This window comes from Tasmannia lanceolata, unplaced genomic scaffold, assembly GCF_043159265.1.
Source record: "Tasmannia lanceolata isolate RefF3 unplaced genomic scaffold, GAP_Taslan_0.1 ptg000002l, whole genome shotgun sequence".
NCBI lineage: Eukaryota > Viridiplantae > Streptophyta > Magnoliopsida > Canellales > Winteraceae > Tasmannia > Tasmannia lanceolata.
The window spans coordinates 37915577-37939352 of NW_027518679.1; the positions used below are offsets into that span (position 1 = coordinate 37915577).

General features: G+C 38.5%; 1 protein-coding gene across 1 annotated transcript in view; it reads right to left on the bottom strand.

Moving 5' to 3' along the window:
- LOC143872013 (uncharacterized) overlaps positions 1-23776 on the bottom strand; it is a 63885-nt gene that overhangs the window by 12742 nt on the left and 27367 nt on the right. Inside the window, exons 13-16 of the mRNA XM_077376710.1 lie at positions 11792-11845; positions 11523-11597; positions 11197-11272; positions 10877-10976 (exon numbers count right to left, since the gene is read on the bottom strand). Coding sequence (XP_077232825.1) covers positions 10877-10976; positions 11197-11272; positions 11523-11597; positions 11792-11845 — 305 coding nt within the window. The remainder of the gene's footprint in view (positions 1-10876; positions 10977-11196; positions 11273-11522; positions 11598-11791; positions 11846-23776) is intronic.

Here is a 23776-nt window from a genome sequence, read left to right on the forward strand (position 1 = left end):
CAAAAACACACGCACACACATTAAATACATGTGCATGTACACGTGGGAGAAATAATAAAGAGAGCTAGATTGAGTCCATCCAATGAAAGAATGGCCCAATAAGTAATTTACCCAATACATAAAGCTTAGACATAAATAATTGAAGTTGTTAGATTTCTACATAGCGTGAATGGTGGAAGAGAGGATGAGATGAGAGGAGAAGAGGGATAGAGAATGGTGTGAATTGGAGAACCAAAAATGACGTTCACCCCTCACGATTTCACTTATGTATTAAAAATAATACAAATGACCAATTTGCCCTTAAGTGGTGGCGTGAATACATTTAACACTCCTCAAGCTGGAATGTATATCTCATACATTCCTAGCTTGGTATCATACATTCCTAGCTTGGTAGAAGCATCTTTTAACTTAGCAAGCCCTAATGGTTTGGTGAATACATCTGCAAGCGGGTTTGCTGAACGAGAAAACATGGTGCATATTCCTCCTCTTTGAATTCTCTGACGAATAAAGTGGCAATCCACTTCAATGTGTTTGGTTCGTTCATGGAAGACCAGGTTGGTAGCAATATGAATGGCAAATTTGTTGTCACAATATAACCGTGCTAGACCTGAAGGTGGAAAATCAATTTCTGATAGAAAAGACAGCAACCAAATCAGTTCTCCACTTGTATATGACAGCCATGTATTCACTTGACTTGGACACAATGTCTTACTTCTTACTTCTCCAAGACACCATATTACCTTCAACAAAGGTACAGTAACCCGTTGTGGACCTCCTATCTGATGGAGACCCGCCCAATCTGCATCAGTGAACCCCTCTACTCTCTCATGACCATTTTTCTTAAAACATAAGCCTTCCCCTGGTGTACCCTTCAAGTATCTGACAATCTGAATCACTGTTGCCCTATAGGATGTACGAGGAGAACTCATAAACTGACTAACTACCCCTACAACGAATGAGATATCAAGACGGGTAACTGTCACTTATAACAAATGAGATATCAGAACGAGTAACGATCACATACAGCAAATGAGATATCAGGACGGGTAACTGTCAAATAAATCAATTTTCCAACCAACCTTCTGTATCGAGCTGGATCATCCAACATGTCTCCTTGATCTGGATGGAGCTTCACATTAGGATCCATAGGCGTAGATGCTAGTTTTATCCCATGGAACCTGCCTCCTCTAGAATATCCAAAGTGTCCTTTCTCTGTGACAAAGAAAGACCATAACGAGAGTGTGCTACCTCGATTCCAAGGAAGTATCTGAGAAGACCCAAATATTTTGTGGAAAACTCTCCTTGTAGGAAAGTCTTTAATCTCTGTATACCATCTTTGTCATTTCTTGTGATCACAATATCATCCACGTAAACGAGCAAGAAGATATATCTAGCCGTGGACTGGTAGCTGAAAACAAAGTGATCAACAACGCACTGCTTCATGCCAAAGCGCAAAACTACATCACTGAACCTACCAAACCAAGCCCTCGGAGACTGTTTCAGCCCATAAATTGCTTTCCTAAGGCGACAAACAGAGGAGCACAACTCTCCCTGGGCAACATACCCAGGAGGTTGCTCCATACATACCTCCTCAGTTAGGTTGCCATGAAGGAATGTATTTTTAACATCCAGCTGATAAAGTGGCCAACCACGGTTAACAACGATAAAGATCATAACTCAAACAGAAAGTATCTTGGCCACAGGTGAGAACATCTCTTGATAACCCACCCTAAAGGTCCGAGTATAACCTTTGGCCACAAGACGCTCTTTTAGACGTTCAACGATCCCATCTAAAAGATACTTAATAGTAAAGACTCATGGACACCCAAAAGCATGTGCACCAGAGGGAACAAGTTGCCACATTTTATTAAAATGGAGGGCATCCATCTCGGCCTCCATGGTAGCCTGCCAACCAGGATGAGCAAGAGCCTTTAAAACTGTCTTAGGCACAGAAAGAGTAGACACACTAGATACAAAAGAACGAAACAAGGGTGAAAGATGCTCATTGGAAACAAACTGTGAAATAGGATGTGCAGTAGTAAGTGAGCGAGTGCGAGAAGCAATAGGAGAATCAGATAGAGTAGGAGAAGTACCTCATGGAGAATCATCCGACCGAGGAAGAAGATCAGTGGGCGGAGATGATAGCCAGGCAGTGGGAAGAACAACCTGACGTGATCCACGAGTATAGACTTTCGGCGCAGAGGTAGTAGGCCTTGCTATAGTCTATGTAGTAACCGTTACTGGAGTATTTTCCTGAGCAGTCTATAGAGAACTAGGCGGTAGCAAAAGTAGCAGACTCGGCATCTCAGCAAGAGCTTGAGGAGGATCAGAGAAATAGGGAGTATCCTCGAAGAAAGTTACATCGGTAGAAATGAAGGTTTTCCGCAGTCTCGGACTACAACACGTATCCTTTTTTAGTACGAGAGTAACCCAAAAAGATACTCGAGGATCCAGTTTGTCAATTCCAGGAGCTAATTTGTGAACAAAATAGGCACAACGGAAAGTGATCACCTAGTGGATAGAGTGCAGACAACATTGTCTGGCTAGACAAAACAGAAAAAGGGAGACGGTTCCCTAAGAAGCAAGCCATGAGGGCAGCATCACCCCAATAAACCTTATGTACCCGCATCTGGAACATGAGGTGCGAGTCATATCCAATAAGTATCGTATCTTCCTCTCAGCGACACCATTCTGCTGCGAAGTATAAGCACAGGAAGACTGATGGATAATACCACGTGAATCAATAAATTGGTGAAAACCATTACAGTTAGAGAAATATTCTTTGGCATCATTGGTACACAAACAAGATATAGAAAACTTAAATTGATTAGCAATTTCAAAGTAAAAACTACGAAATGCATTAAAAACTTCAGAGCAATCTTTAAGTAGAAACAACCATGTAGCACGCGAGAAATCATCTACAAATATAACAAAATATCGAAAACCATATAAAGAAACAATATGTGAAGGACTCTATATGTCTGAATGAATGTTCAAAAGGTAACGATGAACGACAACTACCACGCGAAGGAAAAGACACTCGATGGTGCTTTCTCAACTCACAACTCACAAGTAAATGACTCAACAAAACTAGTAATAAAAGAAGATTTTTGAAGCATCTCGGAAGGAGAGTGGCCCAAACGATAGTGCTACTGATAAGCATCAACTGAAGTACGAAGAGCAACGCCAACAGGTTCTAAGTCAAGATAGTATAAGCCACCAATCTCACAACCCAAACCAATCCTCGTCACAGTCTTCAGATCCTGAAAAGTGCAATAAGAGGGAAAGAAAGAAATAGAACAATTTAGAGTTTTTGTCAATTGACGCATAAACAATAAATTAACAAGAAATGAAAGAACATAAAGAATAAAGGATAAACAAAGGTCATTAGAGAAGGAGGGTACACCAACCCCGGAGACAGGTGATGTAGTTCCATATGCTAATGTAACAACATGAGGGGCACTAGAAGGGGGCGGACTGAAAAGAAGGAGATTAAAATTACCAGTCATGTCATGAGATGCTCTTGAATCAATTAGCCATGACCCAGATGCAGATCCAGAAAGAAAACAAAATGAGCTACCTGGTTGGGCAAAAGTAGCAGTGGGCTGCTTGCCTCTATCACGTAGGCGCACAAGTTCCTCATATTCAGCACGATTGGCAAGCATTGAGTCTGTAGGGGCTGATGTAGCAGAAGCAACAGGAGCAGAGACCCATGACCACGACCTCCCATGAATCACGACCACGGCCAACACCATCACGGTCAACACCATCAAGACCACGGCCAAATCTCCCAAAAACATAGTCGCGATCTCCACCAGTAAAAGTAGGAAGTGCTAGGGGTGCTCATTATTCGGTTATCGAATAACCGAACCGAACCGAATTGGTTTGGTTGGTTCGGTTTGTTTTTCTCCTTTTCGGTTCCGTTTCGGTTTTTTTTTTTTTGGGAATTCGGTTATTCAGGTTCGGTTATCTCAAAAAAAAATTCGGTTAATCGAATAACCAAAATTATGGATAAAAACTATTATTTTTCCAAAAACAAATGCTATATGGGCATTCCGTAGGATGATCAAAACCGTCCATTTGATTGATCATAACTTAATTAGGTTGTGCTCAAAAAATCATTTCGATAGGATGATCCTAGCCCTTCGATCCAAACCGTGCTTTTGCTTTTTTCCCTCTTTTTCTCCCACTATTCGGTTATTCGGTTATACCCAAATAACCGAATTTTTAATCGGTTCGGTTATCAAAATTTGCTAACCAAAATTATTTCGGTTATCAAATTTCGGTCTATTCAGTTCGGTTATAACCGAACGAACACCCCTAGCAAGTGCAGACCCATCAACACGTTGGTCACTGACCGAAGCAGCCCTCATACGCTGTACACGAGAAAACGTGTCAGCAAGAGACAGAAGAGAGCCAGAACCGGCGATTTGCTGGCATAGCTGAAGATAATCAGGGCCCATGGAGTCAAGATAGCGAACATCACGCACTCCTGACGCTTTGCAAGAACGACATGATCCACTGTGAACGGCTGAATCAGGTCAAGCTGCTAACAAAGGACAACATAAGCACTGTAATGATCTGCAATGGACATCTCCCCACAATGGAAACCAAGCTAGTCAGAGAAGAGATCACACCCGTGTGACGTTATTAGCTCCATAGTACAAAGTTGCCGCATGGTCCTAGAATTCCTTAGAGGTAGAGGAATCAAGATACATCATATTAGCAGCCACCTGGGGTTCCATACAACTCCACAGAAAAGATCGGATCACTGCATCCTCCTATTCCCATCTCTGAAAGGAGGAATCTGTAGTGGCAGGGGGGCACACTCAAGAAAGCGAACTTTAACCCAACCAAGAAGATATGTGCGAAGGACCCTCCACAAAGGTGGTAATTTTTCCCATCACGTTTTATGGAGTTCATCTGGAAAGGGGCCTCCATGTGGGAATGACCAGAAGCTAGAGTGGAAGAGGGGACCTCATCAACCTTAAGGGAGGTCATTTGCTGCGAAGACGAGTCAACTAGATCCCTAACAACAACCAACAACAATTGGCAACCACAACAATAATGCTGAGAATCACTAACAACAAGCAACCTCCAATACACGAGTAGACACACTATCAACCCAATGTCAATCCACTAGCAATAGGAATGTCATAAAACATCTGACAACCACCAACAACAACGAAGGCCAATCACCAACCTGGGAAGACCATCATCACCACCAACAAAGCATCATAAAAACAAATAGGGCGCAACCAAGTCGCAAAGAACATCATCAAACAACCAATAATCATCAATAATAGAACAAATGGCAACCAACGAGCCGTCAACCGTGATCAACAACACCACCAACAACAACCGCCACAATAATCACCACCAACCAACAGCCAACAATCACCAATATCTCCACTACCAACAACACCAACAATAATCACAACCAACCAACAAACACCAAGAGCCAACACCGCCATCAACAATCAACAACCAATCCACCATCGACAACGATCAACGATCACATTAACAACAAACTAATAAGCACCAACAAGCAATGACGACCACAAATCGAAACAAATAAAGCCACCAATAATCACTTTCGTATACATCAAGATGCAATTTCGGGACAAACAAAGGGTCAAGAATACCCAACAAACATAGAAGAAATAAAGTAGGACCACCAACCAGAGTGCCAGAACCGCAAACGAAATAAAAGAGAATAAGAAACAAGTTTAAAACAAAAACAATGAGAGAATTAGGGAGTGATTTGAAGAGAACGCGAAGTTAAGAGGTGTTATCAACATAAGAAGAAAGGAAAATTAATGTGAGAGGGGTCTAGGATTATGTTGGAGAGAAAATTACATTTGGGAACTTTTAGGGTTAAGGTTACTATTCAAAAGTGTGTTTTGGGAGGGGAAAATGGAAAAGGGATGGGCAAAAATTCAAAAGGGTGTAAATAGGGGCTAAGGTTGGAGGAGGGTAGGGTCGGCGGTTGGGGTTTTGGGTGGAAAAACAAGCGGTGGGGGGTTGGCGGTTAGGGTTTGTAGAAGTTGGGGTGGGCGTTTGGGGTGAGGGTGAGGGTTAGGGTGATTTGAGGGAAAAGGTTAAGGAAGAAGAATGAGATTTAGGGTTTTATTGAAAATCCCAATAGGATTTGGCTAGGGTTTAAAAGGAAAGGAGAAAAAGGAAGTAAGAGGAAGATAATAATGGTACCTTTAACAAGGAAGGATCACTTCCACCTTTAGCTCTGATACCATGTTAGATCTCTACATGATGGAGTGGTGGAAGAGAATATGAGATGAGAGGAGAAGAGAGATAGAGAATGGCATGAATTGGAGAACCAAAAGTGACGTTCAACCCCTCACGATTTCACTTATGTATTAAAAACAATACAAATGACCAATTTGCCCTTAAGTGGTGGCATGAATACATTTAGCAGAAGTGATGCAATAAAGTTCATGAACAAGCCAACATAATTAAGCAAACAATGATTCGAGAGAAGAAGAGAACTATGGAAATCCAAAAGTAAGCTTGAAGGAGACAGAAACATCAGGCTAGCCTCAATAGTGGGCCATAGAGGCTTCTGTTGATCAGAAAAATAATAAATAACCAATGGCACTAAGAATTAGCAATGGCAATGGCACTAAGAATTAGCAAGCATATAGCATACCACTGATTTTAACATTTAAGCTTCAAATTATCCGAGAAACTAAAATCATACAGTAAGAGCTCTGATAAAGATTGATGACCATGTAGGTGCAAAAAGAGATAGATAAATATACTATATTCACAAACGTGCGCACACCCAAGCAAACACACATACTATATATAATTATATACATGTGTGCAAGTTGGAAAAATAATAAATAAAAGAGCTAGATTGGATCTGCCCAATGAAATAATGATACAATATGAAGTTTACCCAGCGCGTAAAGCTTAAACAAAAATAAGTGATTTGATGCAAACAAAGTTCATGAACAAGCCTACATAAATCAGCAAAGATGGTTCGAGAAAAGAAGAGGATCATGAAGATCCAAAACTAGGCATGAAGAAGACCAAAGCATTAGGCTTGCCTCAACAGTGGGCCATACAGAAACAGGACTTAGTAGCCTACCCAGCACATAAAGTTTAAACCAAAATAGTTTATGTAATGAGAAAAAGTTAATGAAGAAACCCACATAAATCAGCTAAAATGATTCGAGAGAAGAACAGGACTATGGAGATCCAAAAGTACGCATATAGAAGACCGAAACCACAGATATATGTTGTCCATACAGATATGGGGTCCATGCGAAAAAAAAAAATAGACCAAAACATCATATATGCCTCAACAGTGGGCCAGACAGATACAGTACTCTGTTCACCACAAAATTAGTAGGTTGAACAATATAATTTATAGCTTTCAGGTAGGTTTTGGTGAGCCGAACAGAGAAAACAACATACAATATATGTTCTATTTTATCTGATGATGCTCTAAAATAGAAATTACACCTTTTTCAGGTTGACCTAACGGCTGAAATTGATCATATACCAATGGCTAAGATCAAATCTTAATGTGTTTTGACTTTTGAGCCCATAAATATGAATTTTTGATGCACATTTGAGATGTTGATGTATACTCACATGTTTTCTTAGTGGGTATGGAATTTACCCTAAATTGATCTTATTTAGATTAAATTATTGTTGTTTTACCTCTCTATAGCATTGTTTGTGAAGATCTTTTGGATTGTTTGTGTGATTGTTCAAATCTCTAGCAAATTTTCTACTATTGACGGATTTTAAATAGTTTTCTTGCATCAAATTGGACAGAACAGACGACTTTGGAGATTGTTTAAGGATCAAGACGGTAGTGAAGAAAGGTTTTTTTTAATACATGTGAAGAGAATGATTGAGAAAAGTCTTGAAAAGTGATGCAAATGCTACATAGCCTAGAACAACTAAAGCCAGTTGTGGATTCACCGTGGGAGAAAACAGAGGAACAGAGATGAATATCTCAGGTAGTAGATTGATGAAAGGCACACTGGCATCAAGCACTTTCACTGATGTGTAGCTCTAGCACATGAAGTTCGAGGTTAAGACTGTGATGATTGAGATAGAGGATGCCATTATAATGAGAGGATCGATTTGTTCAAGCATAAGAATGGAAAGACACAAGGGAGTATCTAAATTCCATTGTAAATTGTGGGTAGAAGTTTCTTGACACAAGGATCGTCGACAACATGATTCGCTTACCAAACACTTAGAAGCACGAAGCGGGTGCAGCGGCGGCGAAGCATGGGGTCTAGAAAAGTCTGGGAGCGCCTACGTAATATTTTCTATATATGTTTTTCGAAATTCAAGTACATTAAAAAATAGTAATTTCCAACCATCTTCATATAATCTTTCAAAATTTAAGTACATCAAAAAGTAGTAATTTCTAACCATCTTCATTTTCGTGCATTCTTTCCTCGTGCCAATTGAAGACCCATTTGTGTTTGCTCCAATGAAGTACTTTGAAGAGTTGGAGGGGTTTGATGCAAGGAAGTTGGTGATTGTGAGACTGATTGAGTAATATGAGCAGGTTGGAAGCGTCATGGGAGCGGTTTCCATTGGTATCAAAGTGGTTCTAGCTTGGGAGCAGCAAATTGCGGTTCTAGCTTGGGAGTGGCACCCATGAGGAAGATTCCTGCTTCTAAAACTAAATATCAAAGTGGAACCAATCATCCGTTGGTATTAAAGAAACAAGACAGTGTTTTTTGGTTGAAAAGGCACTCTTATCACTTAGAAAGATCATCTATTGAGTAACATCTATTGACAAGATGTTCCTTCAGAGAAAAACTACTTAGCTTCATTATCGATGGAGGATCAAATGAAAATAAAATTGCAAGGGAGATGGTAAACAAATTATAATTGAAAGAAAAGCATCCACAATCTTGCAATGTAAAATGGTTCATGGGGGAGGCAAGTTACTTGTTAGTTTTACTACTTGTTGCTTAGTTTCGTTTTTTATTGGATCCAAGAACAAATAGGAAGTTAGATGTGATATAGCCCAAATTGAAAATATTGATCCATATGGAACTCATAGGAGAAACACATTCTTTTCTGAAGGCTGAAGAAAAAAACAACCCTTTTACATATGAAGATTTTAAGCAAACCTGTTATGATAAAGGGTTCATAATCTTCTTAATTTGCAATAGTCCATACAAGACAATAAAGAATCAGAAATTGAGTATTTTTGGATAGTAAGGATGAGGCTCAATCAACATTCTTTCCTAAGCCTCTAGTACACATTCTTAAAGAATATGAAGAGCTGGTTCTAGAAAATGGGGGAAACATGGAAATAGATCTCATTTATGACACTGATGGAGAAGAATATACGGAAGATGGAACCGATGAATCCCAATTGTGAAAATGGATTTCAAGTATTAATTTCGATAAAAGTTATTGTGAAATAGAAATTGTTTCTTATTGAGTTGATTTTTTTATGAAAAAAAATATTCGAGAAAGGTCATTTTATGATTTTCATGAATTTCAACTTTTCGATAGTAGATAGCGACCCAATCTCAAAAATCTTCTCGTGTATCAAATTCACACAATTGAAATCTCTTTTAGAGAATGATGAGAGATAATTCATGTGGTTGGAAAGAATATATGAAGATGCTAATTGATTTTTTTATTATTGGATGGAAGGTAAAGCTTGAAGGAAAGTTGAAGCTTGATGAATTTCTAGCGATGCTTAGTCGATGCTGCCTTGCGAGATTGGCATCACCATTGCTTAAACATTTTGAGAAAATGAATAATTTTCATGAAGTGAGATGCGAAACATGGAAGAACGAGGCTAAAATCAAAAGTTTGAGGTTCTCAAAAGAAAACTTGCGAAAGTTAGACTCGTAAATGATGTAGGAACTTGAAAAACCAAACCTGAGGGTGAGTTTCTTCCAACGCAAGGTGAACTAATGAAAGTACAGTTCATGAACAAGTGCATACTTCAAAAAAGACGATCTAGGAGAAAAAGAGGGTCAATGAATATCCAAAAGTAGGCCTAAAGAAGATTGAAACATCAAGATAACATCAATCGCAGGCCATAGTGCCATACAGACTCCGATTGAAAGGAAAATTCACAGGCTATCATTATGATCTATGATGGTTATTAGATATTTATTAAACGATTAAGTAAATTTGAAGAAGGTTTATAACCCTTGTGACAGGAAGATGTGGTGTTTTGGGGATGGGAATCATAACATGTAATACGGGAACGAGTCCTTAATTGAATTTAGCAAGCAACAAGTCTAATTTTTACTTTTAGCAAGTAGTGAGTTTCAAATTCATAATTGTATTTAGCATAAAAAGAATCTAATTTAAAAGCTATATAGTTTTACAAGTTTCTAAGTTTTGTTTCAAAGCAACATATGATAGACATTCTTGGGCTCCCCTAATCCAACGGGTATGATTAAACTATGGTCTTAAGGTGTTTTGACCTATAATCTATACTATAGTTACGACTTTCCCCCAATAATCTCTCTAGTTGTTTGTGAAGATTTATAGAGTTGTTTGTGTGATTGATGAACTATCTAATAAGTTTAAATTTGGTGAAAACCTAATGGTTTTCTTGGATTACATGGGATAATATTGACACGTAATCATGTTAGAAATGGACATATGGTGTTATATAATTTTAATCAGACACGAGGAACTATTTTAACAAAGGACGGAAACCTCATCTTTTAGCATTTTTTTGCAGCAACAAGAACTTACTTCTATTGTTTGAGAGGTTCATAATTTAGTGTCTCTGTTAATTATAGTAACAAATTTTTTAAAGAAAAAAAAACCAATGTCATATACATGTATGGAGGATATCTAAAGACAAAACAATAAAAAAGTACATATAAAAACACAGTACCTGTCTGAATCAATAGTAAGTATAACAACATTGGGTAGAATGCGAGTTGCAATCTCGGTCATGTCATAATAGGAACTGGTGGCACATAGAGCCATAACGCCTGCCACGATACAAATTACATGGCTTAAATCCTTTAAGTAGAACCACGATTAGTGTAATTATTGAACCTTACGAGGAGCAAGTCTAAAAGTGACAATATAAGGTAAACCAAATAATGTCCAGAAACAACACATAAAACTACAGAATAGCAAAAGAACAAAGACTATAAAAAATAATAGATACAATCTGAAAGTATTAATGTCAACATTAAGTCCATATACCTGCTGCACGGGCTGGAGAGAAACCATCACGCAATGCACGAACAGTAAATGCGTTAATCAACACTCTCTTCCTTGTCTACAATGTATTTTCAAATGCATCAGTAAATTTCTGCATGAACATACAGCTTTGACTGCTTACATGTTAAACTTACAAATAAAATGTCGACAAAAAACTTCAATATTCAAAGTGAATATGTATAAAACTATGAAGAGTTTCCACTTTTCAGGATGACCATGTCAAAAGATTCAGTGGTTTAAGTCATAAGTTATTGTGGAAATCTAGGAACCTATAAATTGAATATGCAGGGTAACTTCATGAGACTTACCCCTTCATTAAGATAGCTGGCTATGTTCCCAAGAAGGATGGTAGTATTTGTTCTGATTGCAGGTTCTTCATCCACCTACGTGAGTAATAGAGTAAGATAAAAATAGATCAATAAAAATGTAGTTATAGCGGTTTATTTTATTTTTATAAAGAACATTGTCAGAATCGTATCTTTTCACGTATGTGAAGCAAACAAAATATCACAATACAAAAAAAAAAAAAAAAAATCGGTACAAGTTCAATTGTATTAACAATTGAATCTGTCGGTACCTGCAACTTTGAAAGATACTTCAGTAAAGTTCCTGAAATAGTACGTTGAGACAACTGCAATTCAAATCCAAACAAAAATCAATCATTTAGAAAAGAATTGCGGAATACGCCAAGGGGTACTAAAATGCAAGGATCAATGAAGAGAATTAAATATGGCCAATGAAGAGAATTAAATACTGATAAAAGGTACAAGTCATAGACCTTGTGAAGAAATAAGTTATATTTTCCAAGCAGAGTTCCAATCTGTGAACCTTTCATGCCCCAAGCATTGCAGATTTCAATGCTATAGCTAATAAAAACATCATGAACTAGCCATTAAGATTTGCAAAAATAATCAGTGTCTAACCACAATAAACTGATAGAAGCAAGTCCATCTTGACCCTTTGAAAGGGCCAAACATGGAAGTGTATCATAAAACCCACCAGTGAGTATACAATCAGTCAAGCAACATGCAATAAATATGAGCTGCGATATATAAGCTGCCTGCCCTAGATATTTTCATTTATTGGTGAATAACAGAGAGACTTCATTAGAAACAAGGAGAGCAAGCAACATGAGGGCAAAGGTTTCCACAACCCTCCAAAAAACAGACAAGGGGGAAGAGGCTTGCCCAACAGCTGGATCTGGCCTTACAATCCCCTGTCAGCTTAAAAAATCAGCCATGTCACTGGCAGCTCACAATAACCATCAACAAAACTCTAGTCTCTGTAAATTTTCAAGGATCCTACCAATAATGAGCAAATCCCCAAGGTCCCAAGTTACACCTAGTAGCCAAAATATAGTCTAAGAGGCACCCTACACCAAAAGCTCCCCCCCAAGCTCACTAGGGAGATAAGAAGCCCAACAAGGAGAACTTGGACTTCGGATTCATTAGTCTCTAATATCAATTAGACAAGAATAAAGTACATAAACCCGTAACACCTCACCTCTGTCATTTCCGAGGACTCGTCCAACACAGTGAATATCTAGTTTACCAAGATTGCTACAGCCTACAATGAATGTTGAAATTCAAGGAACTAAGAAGAGGAACAGTACAACTTGCCACAATCTTCTCCCCTCCAATACATATAAAAGTAGCAATGAGATGCCCCGACAATAACGAATCCCACGACCTCTACCAACGGCATCACCATGCCCCCACCTGTAGACATTTCACCAACACTACTGGTGGAGGCTGAAGAAGAAACTCATATATACTCAAGGCAAGGGCCCAAGTTGCTAGGAGAGGGAGGCTCTTTGATAACTAGGATCTATCAGAGGGCTGAATTCGGGAAGACTTGAGAAGAAGTTTGCCATTCAAAATTCCTCTTATTGCCTGTTCAATAACTCCACATTATTAGATAAAGCCTGATATACATTCAATTCTTCCTAGTTCCCACATACACCCCCCTGTCGTAACAAGAAATATTCTCAAAGACCTCATAAACACGGCAAATTTTTTCATCTGAAGAGTATGTCTACCTTATAGAATCCCATACTTCTTTGGCTATATCTAAGAAAATCACATTTGTACTTGAGGCTCCATGATATCACATAACCAAATCAGAATCTAATAATTCTCTTGTAGCCACTCTTCATACTGAATATCAGGTTCATCTGGAGCTTCCTCAATTAGAAACTTTAGCTTTTTCAGGCACCCAAGGTTACCTTTACAGAATAGTGAATACAAAAAAAAGATAGTTGGGCTCACTCATTCTTTCTGAGATAAGTTGCGATACGCAATAAAATTGGACATTCTAGATTTATTGTCACTCCTCCATATTACAACCACAAAACAATCTTATAATTACACAATTTTGTAAATTGTCAATATGTCCAGAAAAGATTCCACGGGCACGAATGGACATAAGAGATTTGCGATAACGCCTAGAGAAAGATCCAACACAGTAGTGGGGATCAGAGATACGCGACTATGTCCAGAGATAATCCCACTCACACGAACAAAAAGAAACACTATTTTTATCCCCGATTCAACACATGAGGATACAAGCACTTATTTGGAATCTGACAGACAATTGAGGCTCTACACTGATCATCCAATAAGTTCTCACATCTGTTAGAACACATCATCACAAATAGGATTATCCTATTTTATTTTATTTTCCTTTTTTATTTGACTGGATGAAATAAGAAGAAATTAATCCAACACAAACACATAGCACCACAAGGGTTCCCAAGCTAGATCATGCGGTTCAATCATAGTTGCCAAAAATGCCTAGGGATTGGGAAATGTGTTTCCCCAATTATGCGTTTCGGAAGTCGAAGTGAAACATGATAAAAAAAAATGGGGAAACATTTTCGAAAATGATCACAATAAGAGTGAGGGAAGGGGAATAGTATAAAAATCGATGTGGAAAAGGCTTACGATAGGGTGTAAAAATAATTTATCAAACTATATGATGGAGAGGCTTGGATTTGGGGACCGATGGATGTGGTGGATCTGTGCATTTGTTTAATCAGCATGGATTTAAATCTTGATCAACGGAACAACAAAAAAGTTTAAGAGTTTGTGAAGGCAAAGACAAGGAGACGCACTTTCATCCTTCCTATTCATCGTAATGGCAGATACACTATGCAAGATAATGGACAAGGCGACAAGTGAAGGTTTGCTCCATGGATTTAAGGTACACAACTCATAATAGGATGTAAGTCACCTGCAATCAAGATTTCAAGTTTCAGTCGTGGTATGCGTTTCGATCGTCACAAAAATGAAAATGTGTTAATTTCAGTCGAAAATTTTAGTAGAAATCTTGTAAAATCAAGAAAACATATGGAAACATATGCAAATGATGGAAAATTAAGATGAAACTTCAAGAAATGCTAGAATAAGCACAGATACACACTTGTAAACCATCACATAAGCAAGAAAATCATCCATAATGGTTTGACAATATTGAACACCTAATGACATGTATTGTCGAACATGTCTAGAGGAATAAGTTCATCTAAACTTAAAATGTATCAACCCACATAAATGTAGGAAACATGACAAAAAAACATAAAGGATGACTAACCGTATATATGATATAGTTGCAACGATTAAAATTACTCTTCTATGTGAAGTTTATTGAAGATTGAGGATTTCCTCATGTTGTTTCGTATGATGGTAAAAGGTTGTAAAGAAATTTGCCTTTATAGTTCTAAAGAAATTTGCCTTTAATATGATATTTGATAATTAAAAGAAAGTTTATATTTATAAGATGACTTTGCATTCATAAGTTGTATTTACATGCTTACCATATGTATTTTTTATACTTAATTTCATTGGGAAGATTTCCTTGATTCTAACTCCCATGTTAATTCTATCCTATGCAAGCCCTTGTGGGGATAGCAATTTTCCGGTGGTAAAAGTTCCTTCAATGTGAAATCTAAAGAAATTTACTTGCATAAAATATTTAATTGTTCTAATGAACTTTACATTTATATGGTATTTGATAGATAAAGAAATCTATCGTTATATCTACATCTAAGTGTTATTAATTATTAAATGTAGTATATCTATCTATGTGTCTATAAGAGTTTTTATATGGTGTCTGCACAGCATGCAAGTAGAACAAAAAATGGTGGGCCCACATTATTAGATGATCCACTATGTACATTTGTTGTACATCGACTTAAATAGTTTGTGCCCAAAAATCATATCCGTGGGATGATCCTATCCATTGAGATGATCCTAGCGCTTCAATCTATAAAGTTTTAAAATGGATAGCAGATTAGAGGGTTAGATCATCCCATTTTGATTCCTCATAATTTTCAATCTTCACCAAAAAACACAGATAAAAGCCTCATTTGTTGCGTAAAAATTCTGAAATTTGCAGTGAGTGGCACCGAAAATCGAGGTGATTGAAAAGTGGCACCGTACCATCCAAAAGACAGTTTTGCCCTCAAATGCAAATAAAGCACAGAATGTCATCTTCTTCGCCTTCTCTCATTTTCTAGTTTTTTCATTTCTGCAACTCCAGAGAAGATGAAGAAGAGGAGGAAAAGAGGATGAAGAATGAAAAAGAAGATCGGTGCGGAAAAAATGGAAGGCGTCGGAAAAAATGGAAAAGAAGAAGAAGGTAAAAAAGAAGAAATAGGCATAGAAAAAATAGAAGGCGCTGGAAAATGAAAAAGAATAATCGATGGGGAAAAAATGGAAGACGCTTAGCATCGACCAAGCTCGGAGTCATCTCCGTCAAACTCAGGAACATCGCGATCTGACCCGAGGTCATCCCGGTTTGACTTGGGGTCATCGCTAATCTCAGACCGACCCAGAGTCCGTCCGAGATGAGTGATGACCCCGAGTCAGACCGAGATGACCCTGAGTCGATTCTTCTTTTTTTCCTTCTTCCTTTTCATTTTTCCGGCGCCTTTCATTATTTTCCTGCATCGATTCTTCTTCTTCCTCTTCCTTCTCATTTTTTCAACTCCTTCCATTTTTCCCAGTGCCGATTCTTCTTTTTCCTTCCTCTTCTTATTCTTCGTATTCTTCGTCCTCCTCATCTTCTTCTTCCTCCTCTTCTCTGGAGTTGCAAAGATGGAAAATTTGGGGAAATGGGAGAATGAAGATGATGTTATGTGCTTTATTTACACTTGAGGGCAAAACTGTCTTTTGGACTGTGCGGGGCCACTTTTCAATAACCTCGATTTTTGGTGCCAACCATAGCAAATTTCAGAATTTTTACCCAACCACGGAGTCTTTTATCCAAAAAACAATGGGGCCCAGTTCATTGGATAATCCAAACAATTCATTTGTTGAGCCCCAACTTAAATAAGTCGTGTCCTAAAAATCATCTCCAATAGATGACCATAACTCTCCAAAGTTCATTGGATAATCCAAACAATTCATTTGTTTAGCCCCAACTTAAATAGGTCGTGTTCTGAAAATCATCTCCAATAGATGACCATAACTCTTCGATATGCAAAGGTTCCTATATCGATCCATCCGCACATACATGAAAGTACACCCAAAAAAATAGTGGGACCCATATCATTGGATGATCCAAGCCATTCCTTTGATGGACCACGACTTAAACAGACTGTCATGAATATCATCCGCATTAGATGATCCTAACCCTCCCATTTGTCAACGTTCATATAGCGATTTGTCTACACATACATGCAAGTAAACCAAAAAAATAATGATCCTAGCCCTCCAATTTTTAGAGGTTCGCTTAGCGGTTTGTCTACGCGTACATGCTCGCACACCAAAAAATACATTAGGGCCCACATCATTGGGTGATCCTAACCATTAATTTGTTGAGCCCCAACTTAAATAGGTCGAGCCCCGAAAATCATCTGCATACGATGATCCTAAACCTATGGAAAACCCACTCCATGAGATGATCTTAGCCCTCCAATTGAATGTTCACTCATCTAATCACTTTTGTCAGCGTGCCCACTCTCTTGGGTCCCACAAACAAACCTTTGAATGCGTAGTCCCCGCCCCCCCCTCCTCAACCCAACAGGAAGCACCATATCCTTTCATCACACGATCAGCCTCTTTTAACTCACAACAAGGGTGCAATGCGCATCACTTTCTGAGACAAGGATTTGTATTGTGCATACCGCGTACTATTAAGGGAAACCATAAGTAAAGTTCATTTCTTTTGTTTTTTTTTTAATATTTTGTCCTAATAGCTACTACATTCTCTGGTCTGGACAGATTCACGTATTATAGAGATGCGCGGCCAAATTTGTTAATTGGACTCGAGATTCATGAACCTTGGTGGGGTTAATCCCAGCTCGCAAGTCTTAAAGAAATTCTGAATTATGTTTTAAAAGATACCATTTGCTTAGATTCTAAATCATCACTGCATTTTGTAAATTTATGTGACACTGTAGTTTCATTCTGGAGGAATTGACATTTAAAGATGGTAACATAAGACTGATAAGTGATAACTTAAGTCTTAAACAAGTGAATTATGTTTTGCCTAATATTATTTGCCACCACAATACATAGCACATCACTTCAATTAGTATGCAATCTAGTAATGCTTAAAACTAAGTCTAACAACGAAATGTGCATAAATAACCCTAGTATGACAAAACATATAATAAATAAGGGCTCTACATGTCCAGAAAAATAATAAAGGTACGCCATTTTATAATATCTCAGCGTCTAGGGTGGCACTAGTTTCCAGACCCAGTTAACCTCTAAGACACCTTGGAAAAGAAAAAAAAAGGACGAAAAGTGAAAGTTCCCTACTTTATAACCCCTCCTCCACCTCCCTACCCAAGAGCTCACACCTCCCACCCCTACCTTGTCATCCACAACCATCAGAAACGCAATGCTCACCGTATTGTTTTTCCCAATAGAGACATCGCCTAGTTATATAAGCCCAAGATCGATCTTGCCTTGCTCTCACCAGTGAAACACAGATCGTTCGACAATCGAAATTGCAAGAATTAGGGTTCTTTTGTCACCCTTGCAATGAATCATTTTCACATCACCCATGCAGGACACTTGATTGCTGCTCCAAACGAAGAAAGTTAGTGTTTTTCCTCATCAGCACTCTGATTTAATCAAGATCTGATTTTCCACTGTAAGATTAATTTCTTCACTCTACTTATGTTTCTGCCTGGCGGAATCGGCGAATATCTTTAAAAATGAGAAAGTTGGAGGTTTTTTTATGTTCTTTTTGTTCATTTATCTGGCATGGAATAAAGGCAGGGTTTTGGCATTTCGGTTAGTTTCTATCATATTGACCAAGACAAAACTGAAACCCAACCGAAATCATGTAGTATTCGTAATACATGACAATTTTGTATTGGCTACTGCCGATACCGAAACATTTGGGCCAAAACCGAAACATGAACCATGTTTGCAGATGACACATTATTATTTTGGGAAGCAATCAAGATATCTAAAAGTTGTGCTAAGGTGCTCCAAGGTGGTATCAGGCCAACAAGTGAATTTAGCTAAGCATAAGTGATGTAGGTTGGGAGGAGAAATTAGAAGAAGAAGAAGAAAGAAGAAGAAGAGAAGAATTAGAGCTAGAAGAGAGGAATTTAGGGAGAAGAAGAAGAATTAGGAGAGGAAATCTCAATCAATTATCAATAATTCATCAAAAGGTAACAAAAGAGCTGTAGCTTTGCCAACAATCCTAAAATAAAGAAACTTGCTAAATTAAGAATCCCCAATAGGCTAAACTACCCTAAAAGTAATAAAGACTAAAATAACCCTAATAACATCAAGTAATCCCAAATATATCCCTAAGAACAATAAAATAACCATAGCATAAAAAAATCCCCATGTGGGTCCACAAGTGGTGCGACCCCGTCTAGAATAAATGCGCAATGGGTGTTGATCTCCATCATTTCCCCCTGCAGAAAAGAACTCTCCTCCGGAGAGTGAAGAGTCTGGTACTGCTCCAAGATATCGGGGTCTAAACGACGAAGCTCCTCCTCTCTAAGCCAAATAAGGTTGTGGGTGTGAAGACGAACCGGGAAGTGAATAGATTGAGAAATAGATTAGTGATTGGGGCTGACATACAGGGACTTGTTGGGGCTGAAATACAAATTTGTTCAAGACGGTTTGCGGTGAACGTACCTGGAAGTGGGAACCAGTAGCACGCGAAGGGTGAAGGAGAAGATCTTCTCGGCTTACTCTCGGAACTTGTTGCTTGGATCTTTTGCTCTGATACCAAATTTGATGTAGAACCGGGAAGAGAAATAGAAGAAATTGGAGAAAAGAGAAGAAGATGAGAAGAATAGGGGAAGAGAATAGAAAATTAGAAGAGAAGAAGAATAGAAGAGAAGAATAGAGAAATTTAGGGAGAAGAAGAGATGAACCGGAGAAGAGAGGAGAAGAAAGAAAATCTGTAGAGGGAGGAAATGTCAATTCTGTTAAAAAATCATCAAAGTAAAAAATCCCTAATATAAGAGGCCTATTTATAGGCAAATAAATTCCATGGAAAATAAAAGTCCTAACAACTAAAAACATGGAAATAAATATCCAATAATCTAAATAACATGAAAATAAATTCATAAACTAAATAACATGGAAATATAAATCCTAATGGGCAAATATGCCACTTATTGGCCTATTATCTATTATCTGCATCATTAATGATGGAGATCAACGCCCATTGCGTGTTTATTCTAGATGGGGTCGCACCACTCGTGGGCCCACATAGGGATTTTTTTTTTAGCTTTGCCTTTAACCTCTTGGTTACCTACAACTGTAGGTTACCAAAACTTATATTTAACTAGTTACCCTGTAGTTATCGGATAGCAAGAAAACCAATAGTGCAACTTACCTTTTTGCACAAGGTAACCTTCCTAGTATGTGACACGATTCTTTCTCCTTCCTCCCTTTGTGAAGACTTATAGAAGGGAAACACCTCGTGGAATACGCCAACAAAAATACGGCAATAATAACTTCCTAAAATCTGGTTCGTGTGGAAATTGACTGTGGCTCGCGGCTGGGTTGCGTGTTGCAACCGGTAACCCAAGAGAATAGTGAATCAAAGATTAATGGAATGGATAATTCGAAGCTTCAAGAGTAATGGTAGGATCTGTTAGTTTTTAGGGAACTTAAGAATAGGACTTATGGATGCTAAAGGCTGAGATTAGAAGGGAAAGATGGGTTATAGGTGGTGGTGCTGTTGAGATGGAGAATAAGGGTTTGTAGGAAGATTTGGAAGTAAGGTAGGGGTTGTGGGCTGATAGTTGTTGGTGGTGAAACAAGGGCAAAACAAGGGTTGAAGGATACAGTTAAGGAAGGCTGGCCGTTGGGGGAGTTCAAGAAAGAAAATTGGGGCTAAGATCCGTGAGGCAAGTGGCTGGGTTTGAGGCTGTTTTGGGCTGCAATTTGAAACTTCCAGGGGCTGTTTGGGGGGATGTTTCTGCAGGTTTTTAAAGGGGCTGATTGGAGAAAGGTTCCGAATGTGATTTACGGAAAGCAAAAAAATGTTTCAGCTAGGATGTTATCCAACAGCAGCTTCTTCAAAAGGGGAGCAAGATGATGGTCGGGCCAATAAAATACTAACCTGCAGGATGTTGAAAGACACAGATTGGTCTCCGATCTTTGGAGGCTTGTTGATGTTGATGCCGGAGATTGTTGAAGTCATCTTCAACCGCGAAGAACGTTTGGATCTTTAGCTCTGATACCAAATTTGATGTAGAACCGGGAAGAGAAATAGAAGAAATAGGAGAAAAGAGAAGAAGATGAGAAGAATAGGGGAAGAATAGGGGTAGAGAATAGAAGAATAGAAGAGAAGAAGAATAGGAGAGGAGACTTGTTGGGGCTGAAATTCAAAAGTTGAAAAAAAGCTAATCGTTCGCGACTTCTTCTAATTCTTCTCTCCCCCCCATCAATAAGGTTGTGGGTGTGAAGACGAACGATTGGGTGCAAGCAATTGCTAATGTTATTGGGTGTGGCAAATCTTATATACCATGTTCACATCTCGATCTTCCATTGTGTGTGGGAAAGTTGATTGAATTATTGTGCACCACGATGTTGGAGAGGTTTGACTGTAAACTTCCGGTCTGGAAGAGGGGTATGCTATCCCTTGGAGGTAGGATTGCATTGATCAAATCATCCCTTCCCAATCTCCCGGTTTAATTAATGTCTGTGTCCTATATGTGATTGTATACATTTCGTCCAAAATGGAAGAAGCATACCATCCCAACGACCAAGATGGTATGATGATACAGGGTGGAACATTCTTGTCAGAAATCTGTTCTGTTACAACTTGTTTTCCCATTGTTCAGTTATGACTGTAATGCATGAAACAGGAAGAAACGCCACATTCTGGCCAGAACCGAACTGAATTTGAAGAAAAATCCAGATTCATCTTGTTTAAGTTTTTTCATTTCTTTTCTCAATTTTATCCTTGTTTTTTACTCAATTTATAGATATTTTAAAGCCATTTTATTTCTTTCTACACCTCAAACAAAAGAGGGCTAGAAACACATGAAATGTCCTATTTACATCACTTCTTCATTTCCTTTATTTTCTCCAAAATCTTCTAAAAATGTTTTTTTTTTGCATCTTTTGGAATTTTCCTTTTTACCCCTTTTAGTGATAGTCCTATAGTAGGTTGTGGGGCATTTGATGTCTTTTAACCCTCCCAAATTAATTGAGGATTTAAAATGGGGCTTGACATATTCGCCTCTAGTTCTTCCCTCGACCACCCCTTTTACCAGTAAGATGCGGTGGATTACTAGCTGGTGAAGGGTAGTTGGTAAACTCTAAAAGAAAAGAAAAAATACTCTCTCTCTCTCTCTCTCTCTCTCTCAGAAAACAACAACAGCTCTCAATCGTCATATTATCACAGCTCTCGATTGCCATCTTCTCGTGGCTCTCGGTTGTCTACACAACAACACTATCACTGGTTTATATAGGCGGGAATTTGAGCAGCCTTGATCCGAAGGCTAAAATCTAAAAGGAACTTTAGATTCACACACACACACACACTAGTAAAAAACCTCGTGCGATGCACGGGCGGCGAAGAAAAGATAATGGTTAATTAAAAGAAGCATTAAAACTATTGACAATAAAGAAATTGAAGAAATTGTATAACTAAAAGTGGCATACATACGATATTAGAAATTTCATACATACGAAATGATAAAAAAGGGCAATGGCTTACATAATTGGCATGGTAATTAGTTTCTCTATAAATCGGAGAGCTAGGATCATCATATGGAAATGTTTTTTGGGGCTTGCATCGCGGCCCATCAAATGGACGGCTTGGATCATCCTATGGCGTTGACCGTAAACTTCATTTTGAAAAATATGGGTGGGGCCTACAATTGGGCCTTAATGTTAATGCACGGCCCACACCATAGGATGATCCAAACCATCCATTTGATGGGTCACAATGTAAATAGGTTGTGCCCCAAATATCATTTCCATGGGATGATCACAACTCTCCAATCTATAGCGGTTTCCGTAATATGCAGTTTTTCTTTAGATCGGAGGGCTAGGATTATCCTATGGAAATGATATTTTGGGGCCCAACTTATTTACATTGCGGCCCATCAAATGGAAGGTTTGGATCATGGGGTGGTCCGTACAATTCATTTTGAAAAATATGTGTGGGGCCTACCTTGTTCAAAGATTTGAAGAAATTAATTTTTGGGCCCACCAACTGTGGGGGATAGACCAGTAGACCTGGCAAACGGGTGGGCCGGGCCGGGTTTTACGGGTCACCCGTGCTTTTAGTAAATTTTTGTTTTTGCTATTATTTTTGTTTTTATAGGTATTTGCTAGCCACCTTCTCCAAAGGCTACTTCTCGCCCATCCTTTACAATTGTATGTGTTGAGAGATATGTCTTATTATACGTGGTGAAAATTGCACGGAAATACTATTTCTGTAAAGGTGGCTAGCAATAATAAGTACCGAAAGAAGCTAGCAATAATAATCATAAGATACTAAAGTTTTGGAGGAAAATTACGGAAAAAATGCTGTAAAGTAGAACAATTACAGAAAAAGGTACCGACAAATGGTACCTTGCTATGACAATTACGGAACAAACTACAAAGATGTATAGAAATATGACAATTACGATTCATCGGGAAAAGTAATGGTCCAGAGAGAAATCGCATTTATTGTACGCCTCATAAACGACAAACATAAACGCGTGGGCTAGTTGGACATTTTCCAATTTCAGAAGGACCGGAATAGGGCTTTTTCATTCGAAAGTACACGTTAAATGCACAGAGTTTTCAAATAAATGAAAACAAATTCATCATTTTCTCTTCTGCTATATGTATACTAGTATTCTGGACCCATGCTGTGCATGGGTGTAAAATAGGAGACCCCCACCCTATCAAACGGAGGTGTAAAATGGTGGGTTCGACCTAAATGCATAGGTTCGGGTACAGATGGTGGGCTCACCTATTAGTATGCTGGACCCATGCTATGCATGGTTGTAAAATAGGAGACCTCACCCTATCAAACGGACGTGTAAAATGGCGGGTTCGACCCTAGAGCGTAGGTTCGGGTACAGATGGTGAGCTCACCTATTAATAACATTAGAGGTAAGATTGTG